At 41.7% G+C, this 15,122-nt stretch overlaps 4 protein-coding genes across 4 annotated transcripts; 2 read left to right on the forward strand and 2 right to left on the reverse strand.

Annotated features, from left to right (window-relative positions):
• Window positions 1-420: 420 nt before the first annotated feature.
• Window positions 421-5,055, reverse strand: BDB00DRAFT_863586 (uncharacterized protein). Its single transcript, XM_053126130.1, has 14 exons — window positions 4,735-5,055; window positions 4,629-4,652; window positions 4,411-4,539; window positions 4,242-4,328; window positions 3,905-4,165; window positions 3,662-3,822; window positions 2,941-3,582; window positions 2,754-2,841; window positions 2,518-2,673; window positions 2,300-2,443; window positions 1,773-2,208; window positions 1,344-1,678; window positions 1,087-1,263; window positions 421-1,004 (listed from the first exon to the last, which is right to left on the reverse strand). Exons 1-14 carry the CDS (start codon window positions 4,927-4,929, stop codon window positions 777-779), a joined length of 3,063 nt encoding a protein of 1,020 aa, XP_052972294.1. The 5' UTR covers window positions 4,930-5,055; the 3' UTR covers window positions 421-776.
• Window positions 5,056-5,084: 29 nt separating this feature from the next.
• On the reverse strand, window positions 5,085-6,981 carry BDB00DRAFT_885599 (GTP-binding protein YchF; the record flags this gene model as incomplete). The annotated part of the gene is made up of 9 exons (XM_053128422.1): window positions 5,085-5,186; window positions 5,347-5,500; window positions 5,572-5,609; window positions 5,692-5,850; window positions 5,925-6,006; window positions 6,091-6,266; window positions 6,348-6,635; window positions 6,714-6,802; window positions 6,882-6,981. 9 exons carry the CDS (start codon window positions 6,979-6,981, stop codon window positions 5,085-5,087), a joined length of 1,188 nt encoding a protein of 395 aa, XP_052972295.1.
• A 1,799-nt stretch (window positions 6,982-8,780) lies between these two features.
• Window positions 8,781-9,836, forward strand: BDB00DRAFT_777291 (P-loop containing nucleoside triphosphate hydrolase protein; the record flags this gene model as incomplete). Its single annotated transcript, XM_053120306.1, has 4 exons — window positions 8,781-8,909; window positions 8,970-9,182; window positions 9,260-9,639; window positions 9,770-9,836. 4 exons carry the CDS (start codon window positions 8,781-8,783, stop codon window positions 9,834-9,836), a joined length of 789 nt encoding a protein of 262 aa, XP_052972296.1.
• A 2,157-nt stretch (window positions 9,837-11,993) lies between these two features.
• Window positions 11,994-14,051, forward strand: BDB00DRAFT_777290 (glycoside hydrolase superfamily; the record flags this gene model as incomplete). Its single annotated transcript, XM_053120305.1, has 9 exons — window positions 11,994-12,150; window positions 12,250-12,330; window positions 12,414-12,578; window positions 12,662-12,731; window positions 12,830-12,953; window positions 13,116-13,300; window positions 13,390-13,507; window positions 13,636-13,650; window positions 13,734-14,051. The coding sequence occupies 9 exons, from the start codon at window positions 11,994-11,996 to the stop codon at window positions 14,049-14,051; spliced, it is 1,233 nt and encodes a 410-aa protein (XP_052972297.1).
• Between the last annotated feature and the right edge of the window lie 1,071 nt (window positions 14,052-15,122).

Below are 15,122 nucleotides of genomic sequence, written 5' to 3' on the forward strand. Positions count from 1 at the left end.
ACATCTAATTTGGCGTTCTATTATACCAATGAGCATGATATATACTTTTCCGTTGAGCTAAACTTTGTATACGCATTGTTTTCTAGACAAACGAATCTGTTGCTTCATTGATAAGTAGGTAAGCCCTAAAAGCAATAACAGCACAGGGCCTTTTTAATTTGTCAGTGGTCCTGGGAAAATGTAGCATTGGTCGCATAATCACATGTTCGTCAAAAATACATGGTTTTTTACAGTGCCATTTGTTGTCCTTTATTTGACGGTTTGCACTTGTAATTGAAGATGTCTAAAGTCAAGCATGCTCAACGGACCTTTACACTTTCGCCATAAGGTATTGCGTAGAATGATGTATGCCCCCGAGCAGCTACCAGTTACGTAACGTAAATGTGAGATATCAATACTGGCAAGAAAAAGACATTGAGATAAGAAGAAATGGACTTTTTATTAATCCGTTTTGCATAACATGCTTTAGCTAGCAAGTATCAGCAAAAAGAAAATAGAACAGTTTACGAAGAATGGTTGGGAGAAATAAGAGTGGGAGTACCAGACAGGAAAGAAGGAAGATAATGTTTGGTGAGAACCAACCATTGAATGTTGTTGATAATCACGACCCATCTGGAGAACGAAGAAAGTGCCTTTTTTTCTCGTTGGCCAACAGCAATTGTTTTTCTCCCTTTTCCATTTTTCTTTCCCTTTCAAGTAGTGGACAATCGGCCACTGTAGAGTAATATAAGGAAGAAAGAAAAGTATGAAGGTAAGAATTATCAGCAGGTCTCTTGTCAATCGTTGTTACTGCCACCAGGTAGGGGATGGACTTGGAAACAGTCCTTCATCAACATGGCACTCTTGAGTCGTCTACTAATATTGGGTTCAACTGGAATTGGGTTTCCAGAAAGGTCTCGATAAATATATGGTAATCTGAAAACGTGTACACTATCTTTGGGTAAAATGATTGCTTTGTCGACACCCATGTTGAATTCCATCGTTTCTCCAGAAGCGCTGACGATCTGAATATGTTTTGTGAGAAAGTTAGTAACACATCGTCAATGTCGAATAAAGAGACAGACCATTCTTATAACTAGCATTTACCTTTACTCTTGGTTTGAACGAGATAGTAATAGATGCATCGGGTGTAACAGCATAGCAACGTTGCAGTTGAGCAGTGACATCGCCCGTAGCAGCTGTCTTTGGGTTAGCGTTGGCATAATTACAGGGACAAAGTACATAGAGCGGCAGATCTTGATGCACAAAGTAGTTGGCATGCTCCTGTGTATGTGCATTCATTCATCATTTAGTGCTTCTTCGTGAGTCGGTTGATATAACAGATATAGACAACGATAAAAAACCTTTGGATGACCCTTGTGTCCAAGTTTGCATATTCTTCCGTCGCCACAACTCAAGAAACGATGTCCCAAAGGACACTCATATTCGGCGCCAACATAGCCACGAATTAACCCATCCAATCTGTGTTCACGATCCTTTCTTTTGGCATCGCGCCGTCGCTTTTCTTTCTTTGGTGGCGGTGGAGGATTGTCCGCCACCTTGACTTCTTGTTGAGGAGGAGCTTGGGCAATAGCTGGGCTTGGCTCGGTAGAAGTACGAGAAGAACCCAGCACAGGAAATGCGTCTAAATTTGCGACAGGCGGAACAACAGCCTTGGTCCTGCTTTCAGTGATTGCTACTTTTGTTAAAATAACATGTTTGATCGCAAAGTTAGCCTTTGCTAACCGATCCTATGCTCTTTATTCTCTCAAAATTCGTTTGCATGTACTCACCTTCAGGCTTTTTCCCTGGCAAGGGCCATTCATTCGTATTAAACCCTTTCCTGTTCGATTCATCTCCGCTCCCACTGTAATGATTAGTATCATTGGAAGCTGGATTACGTTTTTTGCTGCGCAAGTCTGCTGGAGTTTGAATCGCTTCCGTTGCTGTTGATGGCTCCTTGGGTGCCAAATCTGCCGTCCGTGCCATGGTCCATGGCAGCAAGTAATTTGTATTGTTCATGAACCCTTCATACTTGTCCAGCCCGATACTATTGCGATAAGTAGATGCAGCTCCAAGGTACAACAGCGCTGCGTCGAAATGGGGTATATGGCGCTCATCTTTAACCAAATCCTGTGCTTCACCAAATGTTGAATCTTGCAAGTTAAGAGCTGCATGGCCGTTACTCAAGCAACATGTAAATCGTTGATAGAACTTAATATTAGCTTCCTATTCCAGTATATGATTCATTAGATACTCAATAGATTTTAGCAATAGCCTTTGAAGCAGATGATCCTCACTAGTTATTGTTCTTTCTTACCTCCAAATCGAATGGATCTTCACGAAGTTTTTGAGTTTTGCCACAATCACATGCATGGAAGAAACTGCATCCGCTGCTGTGCTTAGAGCTGTCCATGTCCCTGGCATGTTTTTCGTTCTCAGGATCCATATCTTCGTGGCCAGCCTATGTGTGACAAAAGATATATCCTGTTTAGTATGTTTTTACCTTTTTTTGTGAAATGAAAGCGAGAAACTCACCTTTAATCGACAGACTTTTCCGGTCAAGCTAACCCTTTCACAGCTTTGCCGGCCTTGCTTCCAAATGAGATCGCATTCACGTTCCAGGCGAGCACCGAACTCTGCAGCGCATGGGCCTCGTGCTAGAGAGCTATAAAGCCGCAAAACGCTATCCCTCTGGTGTTTACTTATTTGGTTAGCAAATGTCCTTAGAACGTATCAACATGTTGTTGTGAGGCAAGAGAAACTCTGACTACCTTCCAGAGATGATAATGCTTGGTATAGCAAGGTGGAGATTCTTGAAGATATGCTTCAATGCATTTGCGCATGATATCCAGCGAATGGCTAATACATCAAAAGAAATAATCAGTTAAACAGAAAGGTGTGCACTAGAGTGGGTAATAGATACTATTTCCAGCATAATCCGTGATTGTAATACTTTACCTTCTGGAAAATACGCGCTCAATCTCGATAGTATCTCGGATCTTTTTTCGAAGAACTACTTCGATTTGTTGAATCATGCCTTTAGCACCTGGTGACTGTGCGATCACATCCTTTCTAAAGTCATGTTCATTCTCTTCTCCATCATCTCTTGAAAAAAACAAAAGCTTTTTAAGCAAAACAAGTGCTGATGCAAACTGGAGGCCCGTGGGTAATGGGCTAGATGACGCGTGGTGTTTGGAGTCGTTGTTGCCTTTGCGTGGGCCTGATGAAGAAGCTATTTGAAGATGCATAGGGTGTCGGGTTGTAGCAGCACGGGTCCAGTGATTGACAAAATTACGTAGTAATTTGTTACCACAGTCGTCAAAAACAGATTCAATAGGTTGCTTAGGAGTGTCTTTACGTCTCGCGGTAGCTGATACAACATCGATTTGATTGCTCTTAGCTGATACTGCAATGTAATCGTCTTCATCGTCGTCACCATTTTCTTTGAGCCATGCAGATATCGATGTGAGTTTATCGAAGCTGTTTGCGTATGTTGAGGCGCTTTTGACCTCATCGCTAAACGTTGATGTTGTTGCAAATGGGTTAGCTGGAATAATATGTACAAACGGTTGTGATGTCGTTGGAAGCGTAAACAGCGATCTATATACACAGAAAGAATGCACACTGAGTTTTACTAATGCATATCCTAAATACATTTCTCAGTTTGTATGTGTATTACCTGACTTCAATTGGATCGCGACTAATCCCATTATCAGCCGACGGGACGAAATTAAAGGCTCGAAAAATGTTCTTGATTCTGGCCTGTATCACTTCCTGCATGCGTTTCATTGCCACGGGCAATGTTGATCGTGTAACTTTATCCACATTGGGAATGGTCACCTTGAATGCCACACGTCGGTATAAGTAATTGAAGTAGTTTTCTTTCACCTCAAATCATCCATCCGTCTTTTGCTCTACTTACCTCAGCAGCAATAAAGATCATCATGGGCACCCCTTTAGCAGGACCCCACCACCCCATTAGATTTGAATTGAGTCTATCACGATCACGTCTATTCTCGATCTCCCTGCGTTCGAATAATGCACTTGGTACAGATATCTCCCAAAACTTCCAACATGCCGACTGAAGTTGTGCTAAATGCGTATAGATTCCGTTCTTCACCTGCGCTAGGTTGACCAACTCGGACATGAAATCAGCCGGCAATAGTCGTGGTGGAAGTATGGGCTATTTTGATGTCAGTACAATTGTTCAGCGAGAGAAGGATGAGAGAGCAAAAAGACGCATCATCTGCAAAACTTACAATAACTAGGTGTGAAACCAAGAACATCAGCAGAAGTCCACGCATTGTCGTAGATTGTTGTTTAGATAAGAGCGATTGCATAGAATTCTGATCTCTATATATCAGTTACCATGTCTGACCACAAGGTACGTTTGAATAGTAGACAGAAAAAGAAGACAAAATGTCTAACCTTGACAGTGTCGTTTTGGTTTTGATTGCGAAATATATCTGCCAGCGATGCGGTATCAATGCTGGCATCCATAAAAATGTAAGCAGTTTTAGACGATGGATCCACGTATAGTTGTAGCCCTTTCGATAGCTAAATAACCCACAATGTTAGTTTAATTAAAGCAGCGCGTTAATCTTCGTTATTGCCAATATATTATTAACATGCGTGTTTAATAGTACCTCGACCGTATTATCCAGCGGTGCCTTTTTTTTTTCAGAAAAGCATTAATTTTCTTTCTCTTATAACAGAAGCTACATTTATTTGTGTTCATATCTTTCGGTTTACCTGCCCGTTCGGCACAAAGACTTCAGTTCCGACTATGCGATTCGCAATTGTTACGTTTAGATTGGTTAACTTGCCGTTAGCATTAGCAGACGTAGACCGGAAGCCGGAATTGCCAAAAATAGAGACAATAGTAAGGCCGGCATCTCTTAGTGACAGTAGTTGCGCGTCCTCAAGCAAGTCATTGATTGCTTCCATTAAAGAGTGGAGCGGGCAGCAGAAATTCTCAGTACAAGGAAAACAAAAAGCCGTTTCGCCTGTCTGAAATTTTCGACGTGATGTGCGGCAGGTCCAAGCTTTGTGTCACCCGAAAGTTTGATAGAGAAGCGCTGCGAGTGTGTATCTTTTATTATCTAAGTAGTAAATATGTACATTGAGTCCTCTATGTTAACTTCCTTTTGACCATCGCTAGGTAGATCCTCCGGACTTGCTTTTCTATTTCTTCTTTCCTGTAACTAAAAATGCGACAAGTTTTAGTATCACCACTCTTCTTCAATATTTCATCTCAATATCGTCTTTGCTCGATTTATTGTTCGACTCACCATTAAACTAAAAATTTAGAAATAAGTAAGTACATTTAGTTTTTTAGCTTTATATCAGTGCCTAAAATATTACCTTGAAATACATGATATCACCGTCTTCAACTTCATAGTCCTTTCCTTTGGCCATATATTTGCCAGCTGCGCGGACATCTGCCTCACTTCCTGCTTCTCTCAAGTCAGCATACTTCATTACTTCAGCGGAAATGAACCCACGTTCAAAATCGGTACTAGTAGATGATCATTTGAATATGAGAAGCTATGTTCAATCCACGAATACAATAGAATAACATATACATACTGGATCACACCAGCTGCCTGTGGCGCTTTGGACGTGTTCTATACAAATGCGATTTTACCAAGTAAATAGGCGTTATAAATCCAGCGGAGACAAAATAAATTTCCAAGTGGATGAACTTACTCGCACAGTCCATGCGCGCACTTCATCAGGACCTGCTGTGAAATAATGGATCAACTGTAAGGATTTATATCCAGCAAGAATAAGTTGGGGTAATTGTGATTCGACACCATGCTCAGCAAGATATTCGTTTGCCTCATCTGGAAGCATGTCATTCAAAAGCTACACAAAATATAGTGGTAAGTGGATCGATACTGCTTTTCAGTTAGAAACAGCAACTGTGTAAGTTTTCTAACCTTGGATTCCAAAGCGACCGACAATGGAACGATAAGGTCACCTTTGTTGTTCTTATCGACCCAGTCTTGAATTTTTGGTAGCCTATTGATATAATCTCATACTATGAATTTCACCAATACAAAACTACAAAGAGAAAGTACTCAAATATATGCATTAGTTTCTTACCAAGGGTTCTTTGCACCTTGAAGATAATCGTTTTCGCTGATATTACACAAGTAGATCATGGGCTTGGCTGTCAAAAGATGCAGCGAATTGATAACGTTCACTTCGGAGGCAGTCCATTCGCCTTTGCGCACATCGCTGGATTTCGAAACAAAGTTGGCTACTTTTTCTATAACTTCCTACAAAGAGAGTGGAATATAGTAATATGTAACAAGTTTTAGTTACAAATAAATGGCAAGGAAGAAAAAAAAAAGAGTTACCAAATGTTCCTTCATGTGCTTTTTGTCAGGAAACTTGGCAGCGCGGCTATAGTCTGTCAAATATCTCTCAAGCATTTCTTCATCCTTGAGGCGAAGTTCATCCTGGATGATTTCGAGATCGCGTACAGGATCCACAGTATCCTCTACGTGCGTCACATCGTCGTTGTCAAAAGCGCGCACTAAATGATAGATTGCATCGACAGAAGCCACGTTGGATAAAAATGCATTTCCTAAGCCAGCGCCTTGTGCAGCTCCACGCACCAGACCGGCAATATCGACAACAGTCAACTATAAGACAGCGTATTTCAGTTATTTTCGTTTTGGATCGTCAAAGTCACTAATCCATTACTGCTAAAATTCTCATACATGCGCTGGGGTTTGCTTCTTTGGCTGATACGTTTCGCATAGCCAATCGAATCGTTCGTCTGGTACATGAACTCGTGCTTCAGACGGGTCTATTTGAACGAACGAAATCCATTTTTAGCACTAGCTGTCGCATAGTAGTGATATATGTATAACCATGTTGTTACGAACCAATAGTACAGAAGGGATAATTTTCTGCAGGAACGCTGCTGCTTGTCAGGGCATTAAACAAGGTCGATTTTCTGTGTGACAACAACAACAACGATATCATCTTTTTCTTTTAGTCGTTTGTAAATGAAAATAAGAGAGTTTCTTTGTCTTTACCCAATATTGGGCATGCCGACAACACCCATTTTCAAATTGTTGGATGGCCTGCCCAAAATGGCCTTTTCAGTTGATGCGGCTGAATCAATTTTGCGTTTGGACTTTTTCGCACAGACAACTGCCGAGGTCGAAATAAGACGAGAACTATTGTACACTTGTAAAAGTGCCGATCCCCTGCATCGTTGTCCTAGGAATAATGCTGCTGTCATGTCAAACTAAAAAAAAATATGCTTGTACACAAGTAAACAGAAAATCCGTTTGTTCCGACTGGAAACCTAAATTTGACATATGGCTAACAGTAAATGCGACCTTCCAAAAGCATCATTCGATGACTGGTTTGAGCGTTTATTATCGAATATTCCGTTTGCTCATATAAGCATCATAGCAAGCACGTATAAGCATCCTGTAGCCTTGTAATACGGCAATGCAGATACGCACTTGTGGCGTATAAATAGTAACTTGGCCTCGCATCGCTGTTTTCTAGCGGCAGTTATTTTTTTTGGGGGCAGTAAAGGAAAGAAAAGGAAACAATCAATTCTGCTTCAGCACGCGGTCCACACGTCCTCCCCCGCCCCTCTAAATATGTTCAACGCTGTCATTCGAACTCGCTTGATCTCAGTGCGTCAGTGTGGTCTGACAACTCGTCACCTCCATAAATCACCTCTCGTCCTAAGACCCAACAACGCTACCTCCGAAATTGTACGATCGAGCAACAGTACCCAATCAGTAGCAACACGTCGTCAGGCACAGCATCAACAACAACCAGTCGTTTCGCGATCTAAAAAGGATATTATTGATTTTCTCTATCACAATCACCAACGACCAATACCTACTGGTAAACCCAACACAATCCTGACCAACTGTCCTCACTGTCTAAAAATCCGCAAGGCAAGCTTTGCTGCCACGATCGATCTTGAAACCGGCTCTTACAACTGCCGCACATGTCATTCCAAAGGCAGCTGGAATCAGTTTTCAAGAACGCTGCGGAAAAAGCTTAAAGATGATCAAGTTGATTATAAGGTGTACAATGCTTCAGATATGCTTGGAAGTAATGCACCTCGTTTCTCGCGACCCCTGGAAGAGATCGAAAGTTATCCGAACCAGCTGACTACTGAACACAAGGAAGCATGGCTTGAACAATACAAGCTCGATCCAGCAGTGTTGGAACTCTATCGCGTCGGTGTTGCAGAATATACGGATCCAAATGCATATCTGGAAGCGACGCAAAACGATGGCAATGAGGAAACGGTAGCGAAAAAGGAATGTGTTACGTTTCCACAGACGACACTGGTGTATGCGGTCAATGAAGAACAAGGCAAAGATGACGATTTCAAAGTTGAAACTGCTCGCGTAAAGGCATGTACACTGGACGAGCCAAACGATGCAGTAACATACGATCCGCCCACCCCTAGCGAAGCATCGTCGGCCGGATTGTTTGGTTATCATACGATTCCAGCAGATGCGGGAGCAGTTATCTTGACACGGCGCGAATTGGATGCCATGGCAGCTTATCAGGCAACCAGTATCCCGAGTGTTTCCTTGCCAACCTCCAACTATCAGCTGCAGGAATCAGTTTTGCCACTTATTGAGCGATTCACTAAAGTATACTTGTGGTTGGATGACGATGTGGATGGACAAATTGCAGCTGAACGATTTGCACATAAACTCGGGGAGCCAAGATGTCTGTTGGTCAGCACCAATATCGACGGGGAAGCGAATGGACCCCGGTCTGCACATGAAGCATTAATGCAAGATAAGGATCTATCACAAATTCTCCAGAGTGCACGTCGGCTTAAACATGACGAAATTATGGATTTCCACGACCTTCGTGACGAGGTGTTTCGAGAAGTTATGAATCCAGAACAGACGTGTGGCGTGCAGTCCAAGGATCTGCCTCTACTCAACAAGATTCTCAAAGGGCATCGGCCTGGCGAGCTCACAATTCTTACTGGACCAACAGGCGCAGGCAAAACAACCATCATCAGCCAGCTTAGCTTGGACTACTGTAAAAGTGGTGTACCCACGCTCTGGGGATCTTTTGAAATATTGAACAAACGGCTAGCCAAGAAAATGCTGTATCAACTTGCAGGGAAAGATATAAGCAAGGCACCTCGAGAATTTGATGTGTGGGCAGATAAATTTGAACAGGTAAGAAAATAACAGGATCACAGAGGTAGGAAATGAATTTAAAAGCTTTACTCTGACTTTGATATTTTTGTTTGCAGCTTCCATTGTACTTTCTAAGATTCTTTAGTAGCACTGCTATTAGGGACGTGCTGAAAGCATGTAGACATGCCGTCTACGCATACGATATTCGACATATCATTTTGGACAACCTTCAATTCATGTTATCACAACAAGGCCGGTCAAATCTTGATCGTTGGGAACTACAAGACGATGCTGTGGCGGAACTGCGCAGGTTTGCAACAGAACAAGATGTACATATTACACTAGTCGTGCACCCGCGAAAAGACGCAAACGACGCATTAGACATAAACTCCGTCTTTGGCAGTGCCAAAGTAACCCAGGAAGCAGACAATGTGATCATTATTCAGAAAGATGATGAGCCACGTCGCTACCTTGATATCAAGAAAAATAGGCAAGTGTATAAAACATCACCCCATCCGCAATTACGTTAAGTGATAAACCTTGATAAGTTAGCTAACTTGCTTTATTTTCATGCTATCTACTATCTCCCCTTCACCACATCTTTAAATTACCGCTCTATTTACTAGATTTGATGGAACTCTTGGAACTGTACCATATACGTATGATGCAGACTCGCTCAAGGTAAAGCAATGAAGAGACCAACCGAGCGAACACAAATGTTTTGGCCTGGCAATTAGGCTAATATTTTTACCGACCCTTTTCAGATCCGCGGGTTGTCCGAACAAGAGCAGCAGCAATATCAAGCTCGAAATGCATCCTTCTCCTCCTCCTCCTCGTCATCATCATGGTACCGCCCTGCTCGCCGAGGAAATTCATCTACCTCACAAGTACGCTATCCTTCTTTTAAGAGGTCTTAGAAACACAGTAGCAGTACTCTAGCTATACATTTGTAGATAATTCCTATCACATTTCGCAATCCCTACCCCTCCCAATCTCCTTGAGATTTCGTTTACTCGATCAATTGATTACACCAATGATTATGTAACAGTCGATGGGGCATAGCTGATTTCCCATACACAGGACCTTTACAAAGCATGCCTTCTGTTCTTCTTTATTTTTACTTTGGCTTCATCTTGTTCTCAATCGTGTGCTGAGTTTTAACCTGTTATCGATGGAGGTTATTCCACCACAATGTGTGGCAGTTTGTGTGTATGTGAACGCATACACGGAATCGGCTCGTACGTTATAAACATGCGATCACTGACCATCATGTGAAAATATCATTTCCCGCTTTTTTGGCTGTGGGATACCAACTCCCCGCACACTGCTTCATTCCTTTCTGAGGCTGTGTGTTACTTGATTCAAACCCTACGGGGACCTTCAGGGATTCCAAGGTGGAGTCATGACAAAATACTTTCGGGAAAATCCACATGTTTTTCTTTGGGATGGTACTACAAACCTGCTTGACCCAATCCAAATTTGTGCTGAATTTCTCTGCATGAAATGGTGCCACCTATTGACGTTCGGGTGTAAGTATATTTAGACATTCACTTGTCACAAAAGCTTGCTTACGTTATCTACAACACCGACAATAGCTACACCAACGAGCAAGTTCTTATGTCATATATCCGTGTGAAATCTACAGCTCAATCTATTATCACTACTTCTGTTGATCGAGCAAGTTACATACCACAAACGGAGTGATATCCCAATTTCAGCACATGTATGTTAAAATGACGCTAGATAGTTTTTGTTCGTCTTCCAAAGTGGTAGAGGTGTTTCGATGTTACTTCGAGCCAGCATTAAAAAAGTATAGCGTTGTATCACCGTACATACGAAAAAATGTTAATGGGTTGGATACCCTTTATTCAGAATGGTGCCGAGATGGTAGATGTCATCCAGAGTTTCATGATTAGCATGAAAGTACATACAGCATCAACTTTTCTTCTCGTTACGAACAGTTGCTTCTTCTTCCTTTTGATTTTCTCTTTCGCACGCGGTAAAACAAAGTGACAGGTTTCAAATGCACGTGTCACAAGGAATAATGTAATCTTATTGCTGCAATGCGACAACCGTCTATAACTTAAAGCCACTTAAATCGGCCAAGTACCAATAAGAAAGAGTCCATGAGGATGATGGGCTGGAAAAGAAGGATAAACTTTTTTCTTTTAATTCTTAGTTTTGCTTTTTTCGTGCAAAGAAGAGTAGAAGCACAACTGTAGAGCGATGAACCATTCTGGCATCCTAAAGGATCGCGCGGTGTACGATTTACATGCCATTGGAAATTCAGTCGTGAGAATTGTTACACAATATACTGTACAAGCTAACTTTTGCAAAGTGGATTATGTCAGCCAGAGAGAGAGATGCGATGCTTCCAAGTTATCCCACATCATCCCGTCATTATAGTTTCAAACTTTCTTTTAATTTTTGTATCGTGAGCCATCGATTGGATTGGACTAGCGCGTTCAAGTTACTACAGCACTTTGTCGTGTGTGCAGCGGCTTCTTCTTCATGCTAAGCATATTAAGTAGTTTTTCCCTCTGTTATGTAACGCCTGACAAAAAAAAAGAAACTAGATACGTAATTAAGAATTTACATTCATCCGGGGCGAACAGCGATGGTAGTAATGCTGGTAGGCTGTCAATAGTTTCAGATCGCATATAAAAGGACAGCGTTGTTCGCGACAACCAAGGTCAAATCAAGTCCCAAAAACACCTTCCATACATATCTCTTTAATCCATTCTTCCCCATACAAACACATCAATACATATAAACATATCCATTACTACTGCTGGTATCAGTGAAATTATCAGAAGCATGAAGACTACACTCATATTATCCACTTTGGCCATGGCTGTGGCGGCTCTACTCCCTGGTGGTGTGGATGCTCGTCCTACTCATCACCACGACAACAAGAATGACGGCTTTGTCAAGGTTAACGAGGATGGAACTGGTTTCACTCGTTTTGGCAAGCCTTACATGATTAGAGGCGCCAACTACTGGCAAGGTAGCTAACATATACATATACCGCGCTTTTGCGCTGCAGTTGTACTCTCATTTATATACATGTTAACTAATATATCATCTATTTGTAACTCCTCATCAGGTATTAACTTGGGTGCCGAAGAGTGCTTTGGTGGTGACCGTGAAAGAATGGAAACCGAGATTAAGCAGATGGCTGATATGGGTACGTTTGAAAACCAAGCAAATGACAGGTAGTAGTGGGCATGGATGTTATTACTAACTGAATATTTTAAAATTATCATATAGGCATCAGCAACGTTCGTGTTATGGCTGCCTCTGAAGGTCCTGATGACCAGCCTTATCGTATGCGCCCCAGCTTGATGTACAAGCCTGGAGAGTACCGTGAAGAGATATTCGTGGGTCTAGATTACCTTATGGATGTCTTGGATCGTTACAATATGACCGCAGTCAGTAAGTAATATAGTGCTACATATGGATTAATAAATGCTGTATATTGAGATCCTAAGCGAAGCTAACCATGTGGTCGCGTACAGTGACATTGAACAATTTCTGGCATTGGTCTGGAGGCTTCTCCCAGTACGTTGCCTGGATAACTGGTGATGAGTAAGTAGAATATATACACTTATACGTAGAATCGTATCAATCTCCTCTCTGCATTTTTAGAAAGTGCCTAATCGAAAGGATTTACTTTGTATTTTAAGGAACATCCCTTACCCAGTCAACAACACCGGTTGGGATGAATTCACTGCCTATACTGCTCAGTTCTATAACAATTCCGACATTGCTCCTACTGCTCAAAAGATTTACAAGGATCATATCAAGACTGTGATTACCCGCAAGAATACCATCAACGGAAAGGTTTACAGCGAAGATCCCGTTGTTATGTGTAAGTAACTGTGTACGAGAAAGGAGACTATCCAAGGTTTACTGACTGGTTTTCAACGGCTAAATATATTGTTCTAATGCTATACCAATATAGCGTGGCAGCTCGCTAACGAGCCCCAGCAAGGACCTGCTTGGTGGTTCGAGGAGACTGGTACTTTCATCAAGGAATTGGCTCCCAATCATTTGGTTTCAGTTGGCTTAGAAAGCAAGGAAGACGAGTTTGACTTTTTGCGCGCTCACGATCACGATGTCATTGACTATACTACCTGCCATTTGTGGGTCGAAAAGTAAGTGATACCGCCTACTGATCATGATTTGATCACAAAGACCAGCTCGGGAGAAGTACTAATCGCTGGATGTTGACTATCTCTTTCAGCCGTGGTGTTTACGATCCCAGCAAGGAGGACTCGATTAACGATGCGTTGACTTACGGCGCTGATTTCTTAACCAAGACCTCTGGCTGGGCTGTTGATCTTGGAAAGCCTATCGTTATGGTTCGTGCATCATCAAAGTAGCAAAGCAAGGAGGAGAAGGGTATAGCAATGGGGTCATTTTTTATACCTGCTTACTAACTGGAAAACATGGATATGCTTTTCTTTATTTGTTCTTTCTTCGCATGTAGGAGGAATTTGGAATGGTAAGCTTTTCTATAGATATGATTATTTTTTCATGCTGTCAAAAATGAACTATATACTGATATTTAGTCATATAATTATTTAGGCTCGTGACGCTTGGTTGCAGCCCAACAACTTGACTTTCAAGTACGATCCCGCCACCCCTACCGCGCACAAGGATGAATTCTTCGGTGCTCTCTTTGATCAGATCGTCGGCTTTGCCAAGAAGGGTCAGTTCTCCGGCAGTAACTTCTGGGCCTATTCGGGTATGGGCAGATCTACCGACTACCCCAACAAGTACGGCATGGTTTGGCTCGGCGATCCTCCTCACGAGCCCCGTGGTTGGTACGGTGTATACGATAAGGATACCACTGCGAAGGTCATCTCCAAGTACAACTCCGAGTTGCAGGAACTTGAGAAATGATTTATGCGCTTATTATGCGAGCAAAATACAATATGGATAGCTAGTAATTTCTGTTATTTAAACATTAAATAGAAAAAATAGTATCTTCATAAGTATCTCTACAGAGTACAGATTTGAAATTGATTTTGCAGTGCATACAGTATGCTGGATGGAATCGTATGTAGCAGTTGTCGTGATTGACATTTTTTTGGCCTTCGTTGGTCGTTGATGCTGGGTATATTTTCTTCGTGATACACTAACATTTCTGACTTTTATATTTGATGAAAGCCTTCATGTCTAGAATGATGCTGGTCAGATAGATTCTCATATAGTAGTTAGATCAGCTACGAATAGCAAGAAAGAATAGTAATCCCTTAGCCAGCGCGGGAGTCTAAATAGCAGTGAAGGCGTTGAACAAATAGATGTTAAAAATGCTGCAAAGTAGTACCATTGGGAATTTAATGCATACGCAGCTCTTGACGGGTCAGTTACCTATTTAAAGTGTATCCAAAGCTGCTATGAATAATGAGATAATTGAAACATCGATGCGCAACTTGTAAGAGGATGATCCTTGTCTAAGCTGCATAGAGATCCTACATAATATTAGACTCATATGCAAGCGTCTACTTGGTTGTTGTAATCATACTATCATCCTTCAAGTCAAAATAATTGGAGAGCTGTTCACAATGTATGCAGTCGACCGATCATTTAGCCCCTCCTCACTGAAACTACGCTATTCACAAAATAAAGATAAAGACTTTTAGAATATCATGGTCTGCGCAGTATGTTGCTGTTGATTCCAAATTGTCTAATTGCGAGAATCTATTTCTCTGGATTATAACTCATAGAATTGAAGGTCGGTTTGCTGACCTTTTACTTATTTCCGATAACGGCGAAAAAATACCTCAAGAAAGCCTAGAAATTGACGAGATAAACCATCAACGAAAGTTGTTAATGGTACCGTAATATAATTAGGATTTTGAGGCACCGAGTACCGTGCACAGCTACATTTAAAATCCATAAGTACCGTTTAAACCTTATAAGATCTTACAGGCTCTTGGAACAGGTCGTTTTAGGTGTTCGAAAGGCTTC

Source organism: Zychaea mexicana (assembly GCF_025766255.1).
Source record: "Zychaea mexicana strain RSA 1403 chromosome Unknown BDB00scaffold_233, whole genome shotgun sequence".
Lineage (NCBI taxonomy): Eukaryota > Fungi > Mucoromycota > Mucoromycetes > Mucorales > Lichtheimiaceae > Zychaea > Zychaea mexicana.